This window comes from Delphinus delphis, chromosome 20 (genome assembly GCF_949987515.2).
Source record: "Delphinus delphis chromosome 20, mDelDel1.2, whole genome shotgun sequence".
NCBI classification, from domain to species: domain Eukaryota; kingdom Metazoa; phylum Chordata; class Mammalia; order Artiodactyla; family Delphinidae; genus Delphinus; species Delphinus delphis.
The window spans coordinates 44,854,200-44,876,924 of NC_082702.1; the positions used below are offsets into that span (position 1 = coordinate 44,854,200).

General features: G+C 40.0%; 2 protein-coding genes across 3 annotated transcripts in view; both read left to right on the top strand.

Moving 5' to 3' along the window:
* The window catches only part of AP1G1 (adaptor related protein complex 1 subunit gamma 1), a 79,545-nt gene extending 68,147 nt beyond the window's left edge, over positions 1 to 11,398 (top strand). For both annotated transcript variants that reach the window (XM_059999020.1, XM_059999021.1), the window contains 6 exons: positions 710 to 851; positions 1,044 to 1,170; positions 4,914 to 5,021; positions 5,142 to 5,302; positions 7,951 to 8,049; positions 8,916 to 11,398. In XM_059999020.1, the coding sequence (XP_059855003.1) occupies positions 710 to 851; positions 1,044 to 1,170; positions 4,914 to 5,021; positions 5,142 to 5,302; positions 7,951 to 8,049; positions 8,916 to 9,017 (739 nt within the window). In that variant the 3' untranslated portion in view covers positions 9,018 to 11,398. The remainder of the gene's footprint in view (positions 1 to 709; positions 852 to 1,043; positions 1,171 to 4,913; positions 5,022 to 5,141; positions 5,303 to 7,950; positions 8,050 to 8,915) is intronic.
* Positions 11,399 to 17,057: 5,659 nt separating this feature from the next.
* Positions 17,058 to 22,725, top strand: part of PHLPP2 (PH domain and leucine rich repeat protein phosphatase 2) — a 73,079-nt gene continuing 67,411 nt past the window's right edge. Inside the window, exon 1 of the mRNA XM_060000530.1 lies at positions 17,058 to 17,241. Coding sequence (XP_059856513.1) covers positions 17,143 to 17,241 — 99 coding nt within the window. The 5' untranslated portion in view covers positions 17,058 to 17,142. The remainder of the gene's footprint in view (positions 17,242 to 22,725) is intronic.

Genomic DNA, 22,725 nt, shown 5'->3' on the forward strand with positions numbered 1-22,725 from the left:
CCCCTTCTCACCTTTCTTTTGGTAGAGAAAGTTTGCTTCATTTTCCATTTTATTTGGTGAAGAAGTGGGAGTTGTTTTTTTCTCAAGAGAATCGCATTCAGATATCATTACTATTAACATTTTGGTGTGCAGTGTCTTCTGTTATGCAGTATCTTTTTTCCCTCTTCTGTTATGCAGTATCTTCTTTTTTTTTTTTTTGCGGTACGCGGGCCTCTCACTGTTGTGGCCTCTCCCGTTGCGGAGCACAGGCTCTGGACGTGCAAGCTCAGCGGCCATGGCTCACGGGCCCAGCCGCTCTGCGGCATATGGGATCTTCCCGGACCGGGGCACGAACCTGTGTCCGCTGCATCGGCAGGCGGGCTCTCAACCACTGCGCCACCAGGGAAGCCCCAGTATCTTCTTAATTGGAAACTGCTAATAATGTACTTATTTGCTGTTCTTTCATTCCAATTTCTCTATCACTGAGAATTCCCAGTGTCTCGGGATTTAGAGGGACAGTTTGTCCATTCAGTGTTTCTTGCCTGCCCTTAATCCAGCCAGGAATTTAGGTCATGTATTCTTGTAATCCAGCTTCTATTTTAGTGTCTGTGTTGGGATGTGGGGAGGGGAGATGTCTCTACATGTTTGGCTCCAATATAGTTACAGTGATTGTTTTGGGTAGGGAAGCTAGGTTAACTGCCTAGAATTTAACCACTTCAGATTCTTTCAGGTCTGCTCTGCTTGAGAGAATGCCTGTCATGGAAAAAGTAACCACAAATGGCCCTACTGAGATTGTGCAGACAAATGGAGAGACAGAACCAGCTCCTCTAGAGACCAAGCCACCACCCTCTGGGCCACAGCCCACCAGCCAGGTAGCTTTTCCCTTGCTTATCTGGGGATCTTCATGATCTTATAGTTCCTTAGAACCTATCTCTTAGCTGATACCTTTCAGTGTTCCTGGATTGATTGATGGTTCTCTTCCTTATTTTTAAGTGTTGAAAGGGCTTTGCATCAGATACAGATTAGGCAGTGACTAATGAATAAGATTTTATTTCCTTGTTTAGGCCAATGATTTATTGGATTTGTTGGGAGGAAATGACATAACACCTGTCATTCCAACTGCACCTACAAGCAAACCAGCTTCTGCTGGTGGAGAACTTCTTGATTTGCTGGGAGACATCAACCTTACAGGTGAGGCCAGACTAGAGTTATTTCATGCTTGGTTAGGGACAAGGACCTTAGGGGAAAACTGTACTGAACATAGCCTTTCTATCTAGCACATGAAACAGTTGAAGATGGGAGAGGCTAAGTGAAAAGCAAGAGTCTTCACAACATCTGGGATATGTTGCCATACTAATACTCTAGAGATAATTAATAGGGATTCCTTAAAGTCTAATTTTTAATTTTTTGGAGAGTAAATTACTCATAGCATTTTAAGATAGAAAGGACTGTCTCAGCTTAGAAAAGAAATACATCCCAAGAAATACATTACTTTTTCTAGGTTTCTTTCTACTCATGGTTAGTTTGCAAGAACTGTGGCCGTTTGTAGAGAGTGGAGAGATGTCAACTGTTTTCCTCCTTCCCTCTCTCTCCCTGTCTCTCTCCTTGGTATTAAAGCAATGGAAGGAGAAAGTCATCCATGGTTATAATATTCAAATATAACTTTTCATTTGGGAATATCTTTTCTTTATTTATATGTAGTAGACATTTGTAATTAATGTGTTCAGAGATATTGTGAACACAAGAGTTCAAGAGAGTCCAAGAGGGCTTCCCTGGTGGCACAGTGGTTAAGAATCCGCCTGCCAATGCAGGGGACATGGGTTCAAGCCCTTGTCCGGGAAGATCCCACATGCTGCAGGGCAACTAAGCCCGTGCCACAACTACTGAGCCTGCGCTCTAGAGCCCGTGAGCTACAGTTACTGAACCTGTGTGCCACAACTACAAAAGCTCACATGCCTAGAGACCATGCTCCACAACAAGAGAAGCCACCGCAATGAGAAGCCTGCGCACCGCAACAAAGAGTAGCTCCCCCACTCACCGCAACTAGAGAAAGCCCGCGTGCAGCAATGAAGACTCAACACAGACAAAAATAAATAAATTAAAAAAAAAAGAGTCCAAGAGTATCACTGTAGCATATAATTTCTATCTTAAGTGACTTCTTTAAAAGTATAATGGAGAGTTACAGCATACATGACCTTACGTAGAAAACAGCCATAGGATAAAGTTGTTGAATGCTCATCTAGACTGGCTATCACAAGCTAAATGATTTTTTTCCTAACGTAGCAGCCTCCCAGAGCTTATGGTTTGTATTTGTCTTAACAGAATTTAAAAATGTTACTTGTCATGTACTTAGAGCCATTTACAAATAGTCATTTTCAAATCTTGAGATGCCAAAGCTATCCTAGATATATGGAAAAACAAAAACAATCCCATGTTTAAAACATAGTGTATGGGGAATTCCCTGGCAGTCCAGTGGTTAGGACTATGTGCTTTCACTGCTTAGGGCCTGGCTTCAGACCCTGGTCAGGGAACTAGGATCCTGCAAGCTGTGCGGCATGTCCAAAACAAACTGTAGTGTATAGATGATATGCTTTATTTATTAACATAATAGCATTTCCATGTTAGTACATAATCTTACCAATTATAATTTTAAATGGTTGTCTAATATTTCATTAAGAAGTTTGAACCATTATTTATTCAGTTCCTTACTATTGGGCATTTTGTTTGTTTCCAGAGTTTTCTTATCATAACTAATGCCTCAACATATCGTTATTACATAAATTTGTCCAAATTTATTTTGGGTTTACATTCTTAGGCTAAGTTAAGTTAGGCTTAATCTGTCTGAATCTGTTTAAAGTAAGAAGGATAAATACTTAACGTCATAGGGTATTGTGAGGAACAGTGACTTAGTACATGCATGACACATAGTAGGCACTTGGTAAATGTTATTTATCGTTTCCTCAATGTATATGGCCATGAGTTTCACTGTATAGTCATAAATATTATCGTCTTTTCTAAAAAGCCCTAACAGTTGAAAGATTGATGCTATCATTTTGTTAATTTTTATTTTTTCATTCAAGGGAATGTTTTATATTTATCCATATGTGCATTATACATGAATTTCCTTTTCGTACATTCCTTTTGTATCCTTTAACTCATTTATCATGGGGTCTTAATGTTTTGTTTTTGTTCTGACTTTCTTGTTTTTCTAGTCTTAAATGAAAAAGTAAAATGATAAAATGTTAAAAAGTCTAGATTTTCCTTTCCTTATTCATAATGAGTTTAAACACGTTTTCCCTTTTTTTTAATTTTTAAGTAAAAAAATTTTGAGTTCTAGATTCTTTAAGCCATCATTACAGTCATATCGTAATGCACAGTAATTTAAATCAGTAGAAAGTAGGAAATAAATTTAGTATGAGCTTTTAGAGGAACTGGAGCAGTGAGTTTCTGTTGTTTCTCAAAACTACGTATTGTACCATTGCAGGAGGAAAAAAGCTAAAATTTGGGGGACTTAGGGACTCATATGTTGCCTGTGTGTCTTGGGTAGCCCGTGATTTTCCATGGGAACACGTTTCTAAAATTGTTTTGAAAATGGAAATTGTGGGAAAATTACTAGATTAGATTTATAAAAACTAGGATAACTATGTGAATATTTGTTTATATTCTTCATTGGTAATCTGCTTGACTGCACATCCTGTGGTGTCCACATTTGTTTTAGCTCCTTGTGCTTTGCTTAGCCATATGTATTTCTACCTTCCTTGCTAATTTTTAGTATGTGATTTTTTTTCTAGTGTACTTGGGCATTATTTTTTTTAAGCTAATTCAGCCTTTATTTCATTTTGTGAATTTTTTAAATGGTGTAATTTCAGTTAATTTTATAAGTAGTTTGAAATCTATTTAAGCATAAAATGCATTCTCTTTCTTTTGCTGAATTTTCTTATGCCTCTTCTTAGAATCTTGATTTCTGTTAGTTCATGATCACGTTCTATCCCTGGCCCTCCTTAACTTGTTCTTATTTGGAAGGATCAAATAAGTATGATAATCTGATGATTTCTTTCCCCCACTCCACACCACCTCTCCCAGGGTGTGTGTGTGTGTTAAAATTAATAAATGCCTTGATCTACTTAGCTTGTAAAATAAAATGTTACTAAGAGAGTTGACATTCCCTGTGTACTGCCCCCTTATCTCCTTCCCTCTTGATCCCAGAGGTAACTACTATCTATTCTAAAATAGTGTTAGCTTTGGTGTTTACCATTCATGTGTATTTCTAGAATGATACAGTGTGTAGTATTGTTTTGCCATTTTTTGCCTTTTTAGAACTGGTATCCAACTGCATGTGTACTTTTATACCTTGCTTTTTTTTTGCTAAACATTGTATTTGTGAATAATCCATGTTAAGTGCATTTCTAGTGCATTCACATTTTTACTGCTGTATATGTATAGTATTTTATTTTGTCAGTGTACCACAATTTACTTACCCATTATTTTGATGATGGACATTTTGTTTCCAGAATTTCATTGTTAGAAATTATCTTGCTATGCACACTTTTTGTAACATGTCTCCCTGTGTAAATATGCAAGAATTAATCAAAGCAGTCATTCTTTTGTGAAATACTTGTTCACTTCTCTTACCACTTTTAAATTAGGTTAACTTTTTTCCTTATTGATTTGTAAAAGATATTTATAGTTCTGGGTAATCATCCATTTGTTATTTTGTAGCATACATTTTCTTCTGCCTTTGGTCTATTTTTTTATGGTTTTTTTTAATGAACAGAAGTTATTCATTTTAAAGTATTTGAATTTTTAGTTATTTTTGCATCTTGTTTAAGGCATCCTTCCCTTAATTTGAGATCATGATAATTTTCTTCCATATTTTCTTGGTGAGATTTGTCATTCTGGCTAAGATTGACCTAACTTTGGGATGTTTCATTTAGGTGCTCCAGCTGCTGCTCCCACCCCTGCCTCAGTCCCACAGATATCCCAGCCCCCCTTCTTGTTGGATGGGCTTTCATCACAGCCTCTCTTCAATGACATTGCTACAGGTACGATCACTGGTGTTATCATCATTAGCGCAATGAGAGATAGTTGTTGAAGAAAGGAAGTAATAATTTTGCAAGCATTAGGCTGACTACAATTAGACTGATCTCCCTGTGCTTTCCCAGGCATCCCCTCCATCACAGCATACAGTAAGAATGGCTTGAAGATAGAATTCACCTTTGAACGGTCAAACACCAACCCCAGTGTCACAGTGATAACGATACAGGCCTCCAACAGCACAGAGCTGGACATGACGGACTTTGTTTTCCAGGCTGCAGTACCAAAGGTACTATAATTGTCTTCTTGGCCTTTTTCCTTGAATTAAAAATTGGCTGATTATTTTTTATGTATTTGGTAAGGGATATATTTTAATGTTCAGAGATTAAACTAAATTTGCAGATTTAACTCAAACTAACAGTAATTAACTATTATGGTTCATTAAAGCATGTCATTTTTTTTTTTTAACTAAGCATGTCATTTTTAATGAACACTTTCTGCTTAGTCAAAATATTCTTACAGTTAGTATTGTCTACAATGGATAAAGGAAGGGCAGCCTAATAGCGACAGAGCAGAATTCTACAAGGTGATTCATTAATGCTCAGGGCACTGAGGATAGGTTGGGGTTCAGTAGTACAGTGGTAAAGACCTAAAAAGCACAAATTGTAATGTGGAATTAAAGTTCAATCAAGATGAGAGACTTCATGTATTTGATATTCTCTTCTAGTCACTGGATCAGAATTAAAAGTTTTTGCCTCTTGATAATGTGAGAGAAACATTCCTCCTTCATTAACATCTAGTTTACTATTGATGCAATGACTGCTTGTTTTTGTAAATTGAAGTTTTGTTTATACCAAATCTTAGTTTAAGGAGTGTTTATGTTCATCATTGAATAATGAAAAGTTTTGAAAAAGGAAAATGTAGAATGAGGAGTGGGCAAAATTTTTCTGTAAAAGACGAGATAGTGAGTATTTTAGGCTATATGCTGTCATAGTGCCAAAACTGTCATGGCCAATATATAAAGGTGGTGGCTCTGTTCCAATAAAACACTTGCAGAAAGAGGTGTCAGTTCATTCTTGGCCCATGGACCATATTTTACCAACCCCTGGGATAGATTAGGCTAATCTGATCTTTTCAGTGACATGTGAAGTATGACATTCAGACAACACAATTTTGGAAATTGAAGACCTTTTACTTGTGGTTACTGCTGACTTTGCAACCTTCTTTACTTGGATTTTTAGGAGTCAGAATAATGTAGATGTTTTACAAGCAGTAGAGTTAGTGGTTTCAATACTAGTTGTATGACATTAAGCAGGTTACTTAATCTCTATGCCTCCATTTCTTCATTTGCAAAGGGGGTGTGTCATCGTGATATCTAATTCATAGGGTTCCTTTGAGGAATAAATGAGTTTTATGTGCCAGGTACTGTTTTAAGCACTTTTCGTATGTTCGGTGCTCAGTAAATGTTAGTTGCTACAACTTAGAGTTTTATACTTATTATTTTACGCTGCGGTTCTAGCAACATACTGTCTCTGCTTTAAAGTATGGCCTTCTTCTTGGTGTTGTACTATACAATGCCTATTTGCATATCATGATGTATCTTGAACTTCAAAACGTTGTATTTCGTAGATTCTACTAATACTATTTTTACTTTTTGTTATTTCTGAAATTGAGGTACATTTTAAAATTGATACCCTTGTCATAGTTTCATTGGCAGCCTATTTTCTTTCTCAGTGGTATATAAAATAATGGTGTGAATTACAGTTGATGCCATCTAACATTTAATGAAATAAATGTAAATAAATGAATTTTAGCTTACATAATTTATCTTGACAGTAGACTTATGAATAAGTCCCAAAGTAATAAACCTGTGCATTGAGATTAAATTTCTGCTTTTATAATTTTTGGCCTTAGAGAAGACCTAGACCCACGAACCTCCTTCCCTCCTTTCTTCCTTCCCTCCCTCTCCTTCTCTCCCCTTTGCCCTTCTCTCTTTTCTCTCCCTCCATCCCTTTCTTTCTCTCTCCCCCTCTTCTCTTCTTTCTCTTTCTCTCTCTCTAATTCTCCTCTCTCTCTAATATTTTAGGTGACTAAACTTTCAGGAAAATTTTTGTAACCCTAGTCTGTAAAATAGCTGCATACATACTGTATAGTGCTAACTATGACTTACCTGTCTTGCTCACAGCTCCTTTATCTCTCTTCCCTGTAAACAAACAAACAAAATCCACCAGCACTCAATAAATTATGGTGTTTGGCTTTTCCAGGTCTTTTGCTGTATGGGTTAGTTCTGAACATGATTTTTCTGTTAGGGCTTTGTGTCCCCAATGTAGAGATCCTGATGTGTTCCACATACATATTAACAAACTGGCTTTTTTCAGCTTTTCCTTTACCTCTGTCCTGTAGGAGTAACCCTTGACACATTCCAGATTATATAGGCTTTAGAAAACAAAGGTTCAAGTCTCTGATCCCAACTGTCCAAATACACAAAAGTTTGAAGGCATGTAGTTGGTGACTAGTGTGCTGGTTTACTATTTTTAGAAAGCTTTTCATTTCTTTCTAGTTTTTTTTAACCGCAGGGACCCATTTTTTTTGTTGCTGTTGTTTGTTTTGTTTTGTTTTTTTAGTTACATAGTTGATCAGTTACTATTAACTGAGGTTGCCAGAACGAGAATTGCTTACTTTTTGAAAAGAGGTAGGCTAAAGTTGCTTCTACCAGGAAGGAAAGAGTAGCTCATTGCTAGAAACAATGGCGTTTTATAAATGCCATGAAGTGATAGCCCACATGCTGTGAATTGCTGATATCTGAAAAACAAATAGAATTTAGTAGTAGGTAAATCTGGTAATTGAACCATCATCTGCGTGTCTGACTGTATTTGTTGACATCTCTGACATAGTGTTAAGTGTATTTTTCTGAAGAGTGCCCTTTGTTCCCCCCAGACATTCCAGCTGCAGCTTCTGTCTCCTAGCAGCAGCATCGTCCCAGCATTTAATACGGGGACCATCACACAAGTCATTAAAGTTCTGAACCCACAGAAGGTGAGTAGCACAGTTGAAGACATTATCTGAGCAAGGTGTAAGCATATTCCCTGAAATAAAATTTGCTTTGTTTCTCAAAGGTTTTTCTGACTCACAGCAGAAAAGAAATCTTTTTAAATGTCTGGTCTAACCTCCTTGTTCTTTTGTAGATAATAAGTGAAGCCCAGACACACAAAATGGTTTAGTGGCATCTCATTAAAATGCACACTTAGAGGACTTCCCCACGGTCCAGTGGTTAAGACTTCACCTTCCAATGCAGGGAGTGGGGATGTGATCCCTGGTCGGGGAGCTAAGATCACACATGCCTCATGGCCAAAAAACCAAAACGTAAAACAGAAGCAATATTATAACAAATTCAATAAAGACTTTAAAAATGGTCCACATCAAAAAAAAAAATCTTTAAAATGCACATTTAAAGATTTCTCTATTTAGAGGCTTAAAAGTCTAGGTTTTTGCATGGGGAGGGGGACAAAGCAACCAGTATATCTGAATGTAGAGCATAAGATGAGTACGTTTACCTCATTTTTCTAGAAAATTGGATACAAGGGTTGAATCTTAAGAAAAGCACTTAGCAAATGTTTCTGTGAAAATACTCCTGAGTGGTTCTGTCCTGTTAATGTGGTTCTAGGATTGAAGCCAACAGTGAGTTCTGGAGATGCATTTTCTCTACTTGACTGCATGATGTTGGCTAATAGCTAGAGTATTAGGTGGTTTTTGTTGTTGTTTTTTGCCTGTGTTTCATTTTTAAGAGAGTTCTGCTTTAAAATAATATGTGTTTTCTAAGATTAAAAGTCTATTTGTAGACTGTACAGATTCTAAAGATTTTATTTCAGTGTGTAATTTTTTATTCTCTTTTCTTCTGACAGCAACAGCTGCGAATGCGGATCAAGCTCACATATAATCACAAGGGCTCAGCAATGCAAGATCTAGCAGAGGTGAACAACTTTCCCCCTCAGTCCTGGCAATGAGGGTCCAGCACCATTCTCATTCTTATCCCACTCAATCAAAGGAACTCTGGGAAGGAGATTATGATCGCTGCAAGTCCCCCGCAACTGTACCATGGGCATGAGGAGCTGAAGAGAACTGTTGAGGAGGATTTTCCTAAAGTTATTGCTGACCTTGAAGCATTGTTAAAGACTAATCTCCTCTCCTCCACTGTTGAGGCCGGCTGCTTCTGGAGGCTACTTTGCACTCTTCCTCCTCCTCTCCTTTTTCTGCACTTCTCCACCCTTCCTACATTTACAGCCAGAATCAACATTCCCTGGGCCCCTGAGGAAATAAGCAGCTGGTCTGGAGGAGAGGACTAGAATTCATGGCAAGAAGACACTCACTCTGTCTCTGCAGCAAAGAGTTGCCCCTTCTTTTTACTGTGTTTCTCTGTGGACTGGGCGAGGTGGGGTATTTACTCCTCACTAGCTGGGTTACCATCTTCAGGCGCTTTTTACATCTGGCATTGAGAATGGAAATGTAACGGTGGACATGAGGGAGCCCTGCCTTTTTCTACTGGTTCCCCCAATGTTTGAAAGAGGCATTAGGCTCCTGGTAGCCTTTTCTGTGCATTGCTGTATACACACAGACACACACATGTATGTATGTTTGTTACCAAGAACTGGTCAGACCTTGAAAGGTTATTTGTAAACACTGGACAGATGCAGTTAAAAAGAGCTTTTGTTTAGATTTGGCATGAAGGATATGGTGCTCTATTTGTAATAGAAACTTCAAAGGCTCTTCCAGCCCCCCTTTCTCTGCATTCTTTAGCTGTAGTCATGAGTACTCTCCATGATTTTCAAAATTGATTCCCCTTAAAGTGCAAAGTGGACAATTTACAAAAGGTATATTAATAGTTATTAATGCCCCTATTCCCACTACAAATTTTAAAGTTTCTCCCAAACCCATGACTTGCCTGAACTATGGTAAATGGGTGGAAAGAGGAGTTTGCCACTTTTAAAGTACAGACTCCTTAACAAAAGCACCTTTGCCCACAGGAAGAGTGAGTATCTGATTCACTCTAGAGCATATTGGAGTCATCTTCTCCATTACTCCAAATCTCCCTTTTTATTTCCTGAGCCTGGCTTGGACCTTGGCATTCCGTTTGAATTCCTTCTTCTAACTGGAACATTTGTGTTGTATCTGTAACACTGGCACTGAAATAAAGACCACGCAGTTAAAGAAATCTTTCCTATATCGTACTTTATGGTGTTGGAATGAAGCCTTGTAGCTTCCTTGCTCCCTATGTCAGAGGAAGTCTTATAGACACCATAGGGTAGGAATATCCATTCCTGAGTGCGAGAAGTTGGTCTTTCAAGAGAGGCCAATCTTATGAGTATCTGCATCAAAGACTTGAGATCTGGAGCTTTTTAAACTAGTGAGAGTACCGAGTGCTTTTAGAAAGGACCCTCATGTTATCAAACCTTAACACTGAGTTGCTGGCATGAGGTAAGGTGACTCTCCTGTGGCACGTGTTGAATGTACTGTGTATGTTCAGGTGCACAGGTGCCATGTCTGATGTACTAAAGAAAAGGAAAAGTCAGGCCCACCTTGCTCTTAAAACATTTGCAATCATTACTGTATTGAGTACAGTATAAGGACCACTTTGGCTTTGGTCTTAAAACTGGATACAGATATCCATTTTTCCCCCTCCATTTCACCAAGCCTTTACTTAAAATCTTCAGTGTCTTGTCAAATCTAGCTCTGTATCAGATGCTAGATTATTCCTAACATTTGACAAACTGGAGTTGAACTAAAGGCTCCAAAGGGGGAACTTTCTGGTCTTATTTTAGTATTTAAGAGCAAGATTTGCTAAAACTTATTCTACTGGGTAAATGGTTGACTGAGTCAAGAACAGGATATTACCTTGTGCGTAGTTTTCAGTAAAGTAATTGTGGTCTAGTGTGTGTTTCAAACAACTGCTCTGCCTGTGTGATGAAAAATAGTCTTTAAAGGTTTCTTTGCAGACTGATTTCATTGGATGGATACGTAATGCTGTGAAACGTGATAGGATTAACATAATATTGGTGGATTTCTTGAATAGAATTTGTCTAACATTCCTCTTGTGGTTGAGGCTTTATTTTCTCTCTCACGTTTATAGTTAACCAGCTCAAGTTTCTTTAGTTGAACTGATTTGAATCTCAGAAATTTGCTGAAGATCATGCTATGAGACAGTGCTAGCTAATGGGGCTGGAAAGGGTCTACTCTCAGAACAAAGTGTCTCCTTGCGTGAATGTAGTTTTGAGGTAGAGTTATGTGATCATCCATAGCTTTGTCTAGACAGAGTAAAAATCATGGCCTTAACACAAAGGGTGCTGTGTAGAATATGAAATGATTCCAGAGAGTGAACCTGAGCACCGTATTGAAGGACTAGCGGCCAGGTAACTAACTGCCTAGGATACTGATGGTTGTGAAGACGGTTTCAAATGATTGGATCTTTGAAAGCTTCAGTGTGCCTTAGTTTCTAGGATCAGAATTCGTTCTCCTCTCATTTGGCCGTGCTGCTAAAGGAGAAATCTCTTAATTTCTATGAATACTTGCACATTTCAGTTATTTCTTTCCCTAGTATAACCATTCACGGGGGAGCAAAATTGTTTAGATTTACAACTTCAGAGCCATTGTGAGGAAAGGGTGATTTCCATGGCTGTTTTCATAACTCCAGGGTGATAAGCAGTGAGCCTAAACACACTTGGACAATTTCACATGCACTTTTACCTCATTTTTTCCCCTCTTCCAGAGTAGTTTTTATTCTGTACTCCCTCCCCACCCCCACAGTAATCCTAAAGGAGAATTCGTCTAAGTAATCTCAGAAAACTGTAGGAAGGGTGCTCTACCCGAGAAGCTTCTCCCACTATGCTCCGGTGCTGTTACCTCGAGGTAATTTGGACAGCCATGGAATGTTTCATGCTCTGTATAGTGATTATCTGTTCATTTTAAGGTCTTTCTAATTTAAAGAAACATTCCTCACTGTAACATTTGGGAGGGGATTCTTCCCTCTTGTAGATTAAAGATGTGCTTCATACCCCTTGTTTGTCCCATTTATATAAGAAAACTGTCTAGCACTAACGGTTTGAGTATTTCCGTCTACTATATAACATGCTTTCCATTTTTATGTTGTTCTGAGAGGTTGGAAATTAGGGGATACTGTTTTCAAGGTTCAACTTCATTATCTTCTGCATTGGAAAATATTTGGGCTATGAGAACTAGGGGAAGGAAAGTTTGAATGCGTATGTTTTTTTCTAGTGAATGTGTACTACCCACATTGTCCTAAACAGAGAGTGAGCTAGAGAGCAAAAAGTGGATACTCACGAGCTTTGTGGTTGGTGGAGAGGTGGTACACGTCTGTGCACTCAGGAGTTTGGTAATGGGGAGGATCACTGAAAAGAGACGTGCTCAGAAAGTCCTGAAGTTTAAAACACTTTGACCAGCTCTGGCTCAGGAGGGTGGGCCTGCTTGTAGAACTGGAAGTGAATAACTCTTTTTCAAGCAATAGCGGTGAGTGGGTCCCATCTACAGGGTTCCAGGACCTGGAACATTCAAACAGAAGAAAAGGCTGAAGCAGCATGCACAGTTGCTTCTTGAACTTCCACGAGGCTGATTCTGACTTCAACATGGAACATTGGAGTTTTGTTTTTGTTTTTGTTTTTGGAACCTGCTGTTGCGCTTTGTGTGTTTTGTTTTTGTTTTCTCTTTGGGGGCTTCATGGGAAAGAGCTTCTGAACTCTTTCCTTTGTGAACTCCCACTATGTCCCTGTATAGTCCCTTTTCTTTCATAATGTTGTAAGTTACATTTTCATTAAGCCCCATCACATCTTCTTTACTGTAAAAATATTAAAAGGCTGTTTCCAGGCGGGACGGCTAATGAAGTTCTAATTATTGCAGACATATTTTTGAGATGTAAAAAAAAATTTTAAATTAAATGATAAGTCTTAGAGGTGAGAGGAATAAAATGGATGTAAACATTTACATGGGATGCATTAGAATTCTGCTGTGTGTATTGTCTTTTGGTTGAAACAAATTATGAACAGTGACTAATAAAAAGTCAATACTCAATGATTTAAATTTTGCTTCCTCACTTCTTACAAGTGGATTAGAGAAGCCTTTGATGAGTTCTTATTCCAGAGCTTTGAGCTAAACTTACTGACCTGTTAATGTTCCTTTTACACAGAAATCTCACCAAAAGAGGAACTTGAACAAATTTTTAAAAACTTGAAGTTACAGACAGTGAAAAGTGCAATTGGAAATTTTAACTAGTGATTGTTTCCATGTTGGTATTCTCCACATGGGTGAATTCTCAAACAAGGCAAATAAATCATGTCAAGATGAATTGTGTGTTAGAGGTGGTCATGAACTTTTAGTTTAAAGCGTCTATTTGTGACTTGTTCAAGTTTATCTGTGTCTAAGAAGAGGAAGGCTTGACCAGCCAAATGAATTCTGTTTCATGATCTATTTTATATGAACTCTTCCATAGAAGTGAGAGTGGTTGAAAGTTGGGAGCTTATGTGTTCCAGTACTCAGATGATCCCTGATAGTCCCTTATTGAAAAGAGGGAGAGTGTGATAGTTAGCCCCCTAACTGAGAAGTAGAAGGAAGTAGGCCTTGGCAATTATCTAATTTATGCAGAAGTGCCCTTTGGTGCTGTTTGATAAGTGACATTTCTATAATCTTGTATGTGGCTTAGTTAAAATTCATCTTTGTTTCTAATATTAAATTTACTTGACACCTTCATCTCCATGTAACGAGAGGAAAATATAAAAGCTGCAGTAGAAAACGTTAGCCAGTAACAGACTCTAGACATTTACTTAATACAGTGAATAGTGTTCAGATTTGAACTTCCATCCAGAAGGACCAAATTAATTTTTATCACTTTTTTATTTTGGGGTACGCGGGCCTCTCACTGTTGTGGCCTCTCCCGTTGCGGAGCACAGGCTCCGGACGCGCAGGCTCAGCGGCCATGACTCATGGGCCCAGCCGCTCCGCGGCATGTGGGATCTTCCCGGACCGGGGCACGAACCCGTGTCCCCTGCATCGGCAGGCAGACTCTCAACCACTGCGCCACCAGGGAAGCCCAATTTTTATCACTTTTTTAAAGTATTTTTCATGCTATTTCCTTCCCTAGTTCAGTTGTCCCCATATTCAACAATACAAAAATGTTCAAGGAAAAAAAATCCTTCAAACCTGGAAGCCAGGTAAATACAGCCTGTTTATTTGAAACTAAAATAAGGACTATCTAAATCTCAATCTGTGGTAGAAATAACAAAGGATTTAGGCCTAAAGATGACTTGTGATCATCAAAGGAGTGGGAACTAGCTATAAAGAAGCAAATGTAGTAAGCTCTTATGGCTCCTCTACCAAAATCTTACAGACGTGAACTCCCCTTCTCCACACCTTCTTTCCATTTTGTAGTGAAGATTAGGAAGAGCTCCTGGGATAAAGTGTGTGTGTGTGTCCCTCCCCAACCCCTTCTAGGTGGAGAGAGAGGTATGCACTTACAGGAAGGATACAGAAAGGAGGGAGTCTAATGACTTCTCTGTCTCTTGGCTTGATTCAAACTGATTTTTGTAATGATGAACCTGCAGTGAGGGCAGATGGATATTTGCACAAAAAATCCCAGAGGAATTTATTTTTAGGGTTAGTCTGAGCTGTTTACCATTTCTAGAAATTGTAGTTACATAACCCTAGGCATACATAATGCACACTGCCTTGAACTGGGGGAGAACATGAATATGTGACCTTTGAAACAGTATAAAATGTTAATGGCAATACATGATCTGAAAAGAAAACTCAGAATCAACTGGTTGTCACCACTTAACTGAATTGGGTCTTAAACCATGGAGACCTTTAAAGAGAGCTGCGTCATAAATTATCCCCTGCAACACCTGGGCTCCTAGCTTTTTTGTTCTCTTTTTGAAAGAGGTACTACGTTGTTGAAGAAGTAGTAAATACATAACTTTTAGCATATGCTTGTATTCTGAATTGATGCTTTAGCCCACTCTCCCATTAATTACAAAAAAAAAAAAATCATCTACCACTGCTGTTCCCCAGCATGAACTCAAATGCTGGTCGTGTGACAGGATCCTTCCCCTTCAGATGATAAACTAATAAAGAGCTTCTGCTCATGAGATCTGGAAAATGTAATGTGTAGTACCTCAAGAAACAGGCTTTTAGAAGCACTTAATTCTGAACCACATTTTCATTCTTTTCTCTGCCTGTCTGCCCTTGGTCAACTCCACTTCTGTCTCCATAGGGATAAGGGTGCTTATCCCTTACATACCAGTGTTCTTGCTGGAAGAAGTTACCCAGTAAGCACTGAAATGGGAATCCAACTACTTTGAGTAGCTTTCTTGAAAGTAATTTCAGGGTAGAAGGAAAACCCACGAGGTAGACAACTTAAAGAGTTTTTTTCACTTTACACCAGACTCACAGAGACATCATTTTAAATTCACTAAAATGAGACAAAGAAATGAAGATGACTGACTGGAGACTGGAATTTTGGTATATACAAAGTAACTCATGAGAGGGGAGAAGGTAGTGACCAAACTTTCACAGAAGAAATAATTTGTACAGAGTCAGAATCTTTGCAAGAGTCAAATTTTGTCTTGGAATTTAAAATATCTATAAACGCATACATAGAAGAGGGGGACAAACTGCACTGACAGATGTCAAACTCTCTTGTTCTAAACCTACAATTAAAATATTCTTAACATATAGTTGGTCTGTACTAGGCAAGCTGAAGCAATGGTTAATAGGTGATACCAATTATTCAAAGCACAAGAAATTGTTTTTTTCTGCTAATTCCTTAGAAGTTGCCTGAAGATTCAACACCTGTGTAGGAAGGGGAGACCTAAAAATCCAGAGGTCTAGAGGTTTCCTAAGACAATTTAGAGCAGAATTAACAAGAGGACTCTAAGGAATTGAGTGTCTCTTAAATTTGGAAATTCAGAATAATAGTGACACCTATGAATCACTACTATGTGTCAAGCACTTTGTATGCATTTGCAAAATCTTCATAATAACTACTATACAGACTAATTTCTATTTCACAGCTAAGAACCAAAGGCTTAGATAAAATAGCACAAGGGTATAGATCTAATAATAAGAGGTAGAGCTGAAATTTGGAATCTGGCTGTCTGATTTGGCCCACTGACCAGTCACAAAACTATCACTGCAGGAACTAAAAGAAAATAATAAAAATTTTCTGAACTAGAATTGCAAATAATAAAATGGCTTTCAGACCAGACCACATTACTGCTTGAAGCAGAGAACAATATTCTGATAATTTTACTAAATAAGGAGAAATTAAAATGTGGCTGGGAGGTGAGATGACATTTTGTACATGAGGTGGGGTCGAATTTGCTGAAGAAGGCCGTGAGCATCTCTAATAAGGAAGAGAAAGGGCCTTGCTAAGGTGAGTATTCTCAACAATTCGTTCAGTGGCTTTGTACGTGAGGGTGACAGTCCAGTTTTTTTTTTTAATTGAAGCATAGTTGTTTTACAATATTGTGTTAATGTCTGCTGTACAACATAGTGATTCAGCTATAAATATATATACATTATTTTTTCATATTCTTTTCCATTATGTTTTATCATAGGATATTGAATATAGGCATCCGGTTTTGAAGTACAGAGGGAAGGTCTGGGAAAGGTCAGTTACAAGAGGCACCCTTGGCGGAGGGCAGCGTCCTCGCGTCACTATTGACAGGTGCAGCCCTCCACCCCCCCTTCCTTGTCCAGCCCGTACTTCGGAGGCGGGGACAGCAGCAAATAATCCTCCCTGTACCTCAGTCCGCCAAACCGAGGGCGGCCGACAACGGAGGCCCAGCCCTGCGGTGGCGCCGGGCTCCGCCCGCGAGGTCCCCGGCAGCCCGCCCAGCGGCTTGCGGCTCGCAGCGCCCAGGACGCACCGGGCCCGCGGCTACGCAGGGCCGAAACGGCTGCGGGTGGGGCGGGGCCGGCGGGGCGGCGGGTGGCAGGGCCGGCAGGGCGGCAGGGGGCGGGGCCGGCGGACTGCGGGGGGCGGGGCCGCAGGCTGTTCGCGCTCGCCGCCGAGGCTCCGTGCGGCGTAGCGCCGGCCGGGCGTCCCTGTGCAGCCTCCACCAGCCGCAGATGGGGGAGGTGGAGCCGGGCCCCGCGGGCCCGCTCGAACCGCCGGAGCCGCCCGAAGCGCCCGCGAGCCGCCGGCCGGGCGGGATCCGGGTCCTGAAGGTGAGGTGGGCGGGCGGGTTGGGGAGGGAGCGAAAGCGGGCAGAGGCCGCCCCTACCCCGCGCGGTGGCCGAGGCAGCCGGCGACCCCCACCTCGCGTCGGTCAGTCAGCCTCGCGGCTCAGTCGCCCCCAGAACCCGGCTGGAGGGGCCGCGGCACCCGCGGAGGCCTCTGCAGCTGGCCCCCGCCGAGGCCGCGGCCGCCTCCGTCCCCACCGCTGCCCATCCCTGGCCGCGTGCCACCCGCCTCGCAGGCCCACGCCTTGGGGCCGGCGTCCACCCGGTCGCCGCCGCCACTCGGCTCCTTTGGGACCCCGGGGCCCGCCTCTGCCTCCCCCGGTTGCGCACGGGGCCCCAAGGCCGGAGGCTCCTGGCCCGACAGCGGAGCTAATAGTACGCAGGGCTTTCTCCCCGGACACCTGAAGACATCACCCCAGCGGGAGGATGGCGGCGGTGATTGGCCGGGCGCTGCGGTGTGCTGGGGCTGCGCCGGCTGGAGTGGGCCGCCTCTGCCCTCGGAGCTTACCACCGAAGTTAAGACCTGCTTCTCGCTCCGGAGCGCGGGCCTGGAGGGAGAATCCCCGGAGGAGCTTAATCTCGGGGAATCGCTGGGCGTGTTGCAGAAGGGAGGAGGGGTTGGACAAAAAGGGGCATTCCTGCTGGCGGGAGTGGGGCTGACAATCCAGAGAGACGGAGACGGGGGAGCAGTTATGCAACAGGCAGCTAACGGGGCTTTCGGCAGGAATTGGGGGGGAGTAGGAGGAGTGAAGGCAGATGCAGGCAAGGGGGGGAGTGGAGTCTTGAAGGTGATGACAAGAAGTTAAAATGCACAGGAATTGTAGGGTGGGAAGCGGACAGTGAAGGTGGTTAAAAGGAGGGGTTGTGGGAGACACACTGGATGGAGTTTTCTACTAGCCTTCGAAATAGTTGGAGAGAAATTTTTCTGTAGGTCAGATATGTAAACTAGGTGTCCTGGAGATGGAGTGGAATTCCTTCTAAAGTTCTAGAAGAGGAATCAGCAGGCTTTAAAACTTGCCAGAGAAAAGGAAGAGAGAAAAGAAAATTTAGATTTGACGTGTTTCAAAACTACTTTGCAAAACAATGAAAATACATAATGTTTAAAAATTCATTAAGTAATAGTTGTTCTTTGGGATTGAGGGTGCGACTGTATACTCGCTACTAAGATTATACGTAGGGCATCACAAAGAAACAACAACATTGGAAAAAAATAATAGATTTGAAGCATCTGGTGAATCCATGAAACAACATAAATTAGAACTCTAAAATATAAAACTTTTTTTCTGCTGCTACCTCCCAGTCTTAATGCAGCAACTTAAAGAAATAACTTTTCATAGTTTATCTCCACTTCTGCATAGACCTTATACATATTTACTTTAATCATGTTTTATATTAAATATAATTGCATTATATTAAATATAATTTATATTAAAATTATATTTTAATTAAATATAATTACTCAAAGGCTTTTGGATATTTACTTAAAACTGTAAGGTCACAAAAATGTAAATTGTGAATGAACTTAAAAAAGTTCTGCTTGCCTGGCTTATCAGGAAAGGGCAGGTCTGAGAGATAGGTAATGCCCTCTGGCCTAGAAGGTAAACAGCCTTGGCTATTTTTACAACTATTTTTTGGTGGAGAGAGAGTGAGTTGTGGGAGGGAAGGAATTGAGAAATGAGGATGTTTTTTGAAGGGTTCGACCTTCCTGCACTTCCAGGAAGTGGTCCAACCTACCACTGGTTCCGTGGGGTTCCAATCTGGGGACCATTAGAAAGAGTCCAGAAATTAATCTTGATTATAGTGCTGAGCTGGTGATGTGGGAGGCTCACAGTGTCTTAGACCTTTGCATCCTTGCAAATAAATGGGATCGGCTGTGAAGAATAGGTGCGGTGTGTTCTACAGACAGAAGTTCCCTTCAGTAGCTGAGTGGTTGAATTTTGTGTCAGGTGAAACTGGAAAGGAATATGTAAGTAGGAGACTTTCAGAATTGGGAAGAAAGCCATAGTTTCCTACATGTTCTTTTCTGAAAACCCTTTTAAAAAGGCTTACCATTCTTTTTTGTAACTCTTCTATACTTAATACCAGATCATGAACATCATTATTGTCAAAGAGTATAGATCGTCATAAAAAGGCTAATATAGCTAAACTGGTGTAACTTTAGCCAGATTAGATCTAGGTCCACCATATGGCCTACTGGAAAATTTGATTCAAAATCTGCCCCCAGATTTATTTAGCAAATTGCTATTTATTTATTTATTTAAACATCTTTATTAGAGTATAATTGCTTTACAATGGTGTCTCAGTTTCTGCTATATAACAAAGTGAATCAGTTATACATATGTCCCCATATCTCTTCCCTCTTGCATCTCCCTCCCTCCCTATCCCTCCCCTATCCCACCCCTCTAGGTGGTCACAAAGCCCCGAGCTGATCTCCCGGTGCTATGCGGTTGCTCCCCACTAGCTAGCTATTTTACGTTTGGTAGTGTATATATGTCTGTGCCACTCTCTCACTTTGTCCCAGCTTACCCTTTCCCCTCCCCGTATCCTCAAGTCCATTCTCTAGTAGGTCTGCATCTTTATTCCCATCTTGCCCCTAGGTTCTTCTGACCATTTTCTTTTTTTTTTTTTTTTTAGATTCCATATATATGTGTTAGCATATGGTATTTATTTTTCTCTTTCTGACTTACTTCACTCTGTATGACAGTCTCTAGGTCCATCCACCTCAGTACAAATAACTCAGTTTTGTTCCTTTTTATGGCTGAGTAATATTCCATTGTATATATGTGCCACATCTTCTTTATCCATTCATCTGTTGATGGACACTTAGGTTGCTTCCATGTCCTGGCTATTGTAAGTAGAGCTGCAATGAACATTTTGGTACATGACTCTTTTCGAATTATGGTTTTCTCAGGGTATATGCCCAGTAATGGGATTGCTGGGTCGTATGGTAGTTCTATTTTTAGTTTTTTAAGGAACCTCCATACTGGCTGTATCAATTTACATTCTCACCAACAGTGCAAGAGGGGTCCCTATTCTCCACAGCAAATTGCTATTTGGAATATAGTCCTTTATAACTGTAGTTGGAATATAAGTATGAGATTTTTAATACTCTTTAAGATTATTAGGAGTATCCTTGAAGCAGAAATTTCCAGATGTTTGGAAATTTGAAGAGGTTTTTTTCTTTTTTTTTTTTACTCTGTAGAAGAAATGAAGTTATAATTAATCTAGTCAGTGGATTCTGTGAGATGCATTTTTTCAATAATAGTTTCAGGTTTTTATCAAAATAATGTGTTTGTATGGCTTTTAAAATCAATTACTACCAAAAAGATTTTAATGAACTGAAATATTCTTCCCCTCTTTATCTCATCCACCCCTTCCAAAATATTCCTTAGCATGTATATTCCTAGAGATGAGCCCATATTCTAAAGTTTTGAATGCAGAAACATATCTCCTACTTTAGGATATTTCACAGTCTAGTAGAACTCACTGAGTATGAAGAGTTACTTCAGTAGATCCTGTTCTACCATGCATACCTTAGAGTTAGTTCATTGGGCGTTTAATAGTTTATCACCTTTGAACTGATCAGAGCCCTCATTTTTAGAGGGTTTAAAGTGTAAAACTGAAGTGGGTACTTAAATCATGGCTTACTCTGAAGATTTCGGCTTTCTAGAAATATCTTTAAGTCTTAAATGTGCTCTTTATACACTTGTTTGATGTGAGGGTGATTATAGATATGTTCCCTTTTAGAGAAACTTGTCAATAGTTCTTATATAAGAGTAAAGGGAGGAAATAAAGTGTTCTCCATCTAGCATTTCCAGTGGAATAGTGATTCTAAAAGCTGCAAGCATCTCAGAGGACAGAAGTGAACTTTCCAACATTTACCTGATGGTTTAGGCAGTGGAGAAGGAAGCACTAGGTAATTCAGCAGTAACTAATGATAGCTAAACAGTCCATCTAGATTGTTGCCAGAAGGCTATGCTTGTTTGGTATCTAGGCCGTTAAATGCCCATTGAACAGGTTTAAGAGAATGATATCTACTAAAGTTCTAACTCAGCAGTTTATTTTCATGGGGTGGAATATATCATATAAACAGGAGATACATTCTTTGACCAAAAACACATGGGTTTCAACAGTGTAAAAGTTCTTAAAACTTTATGTATAGTCTTTTTTTTTTTTGCGATACATGGGCCTCTCACTGCTGTGGCCCCTCCCGTTTCGGAGCACAGGCTCCGGATGCGCAGGCTCAGTGGCCATGGCTCACGGGCCCAGCCGCTCCACGACATGTGGGATCTTCCCGGACTGGGGCACGAACCCGTGTCCCCTGCATCGGCAGACGGACTCTCAACCACTGCGCCACCTGGGAAGCCCTATGTATAGTCTTAAGGGAAATAGATATACACATTAAAAAATGACTGTTAAAAATCCTCACAGAAGAAGAATCATGGATGAAGTAATGTAATACTTCTTGGGGTCTGCCTTGACTTTTCTAAGATTGATAAGGTTAGTGGGATATTATTTGACCTTAAAAAGGTTTTTTAAAGAAGCTTTTTGGTGGATGTGTGGAGTGGTGTCCACTGGCCCTCTCTTAATAGCAGTGAGCAAAATTTCTCTCCACTGAGTGCAGAATGCAGAGCTTCCTTGTATAAATGTTACTGCACTGTATAGAATACTGTTTTCAGATGGTTCAGTTGACCTTTACCAAAGATTAAAAAATAAGGAATATTTAAAATCACTGTCTAATTATGCAGTGGTTAAGATTATTTAGTGGTGCAAATATGATGGTCCCTGTGTTTATAAAATATGTGCTCAAAAGCCCTTTGTTAATTCTGAGATGTTCAGCTTTGAGAAAATGCTCTTTATGAGAAGAAAGATGCCTAGTTCCCACTTGTAGCAGGGGTTTATCCTATTTATCTAAAGTTAGAATCAGTAATAATCCTCATGGTTTTGATTAGCTGTACTTAAATCCCTAAGATCTGTAAAATGATCGATTCACCTATTATAAATTTAAACAATGAAGCCATTCTTGATTTCTTGTTTTTCTTTTTCTCCATGTGGGGAATACCTTCTAACTTTTCCTTCCCCTTTCTTTATCATCTTCAGAGATTTAATTTTAGGCGCTACAGTTATCCTCAAATATTTAATCTCAGTAATTACAAAAATAATATTTGCTTTATTTATAGATATTTCTGTTTTCCAATGAGGAATAGTAGCAAAAGTATTTTATTTACTTTGTGGCTGATACAGAGGAAAGGTGATAGGGTTTCCTATAAAAATGGAGATTTTTTCCCCAAGTTTGTTCAACTTCTTGCTAAAGCTAATAAAGTACAGACTGGGAATAAATGTCTGTGACATCAGTGAGTTCTGCATGCATCTCTGGGCCACCCAGGTGCTAAGGTACTGTAATAGGTTCTCAGTGTATAAGAGAAGAAGAAATACCAAATAAATAATTAAAAACTCATTGTGATTTAC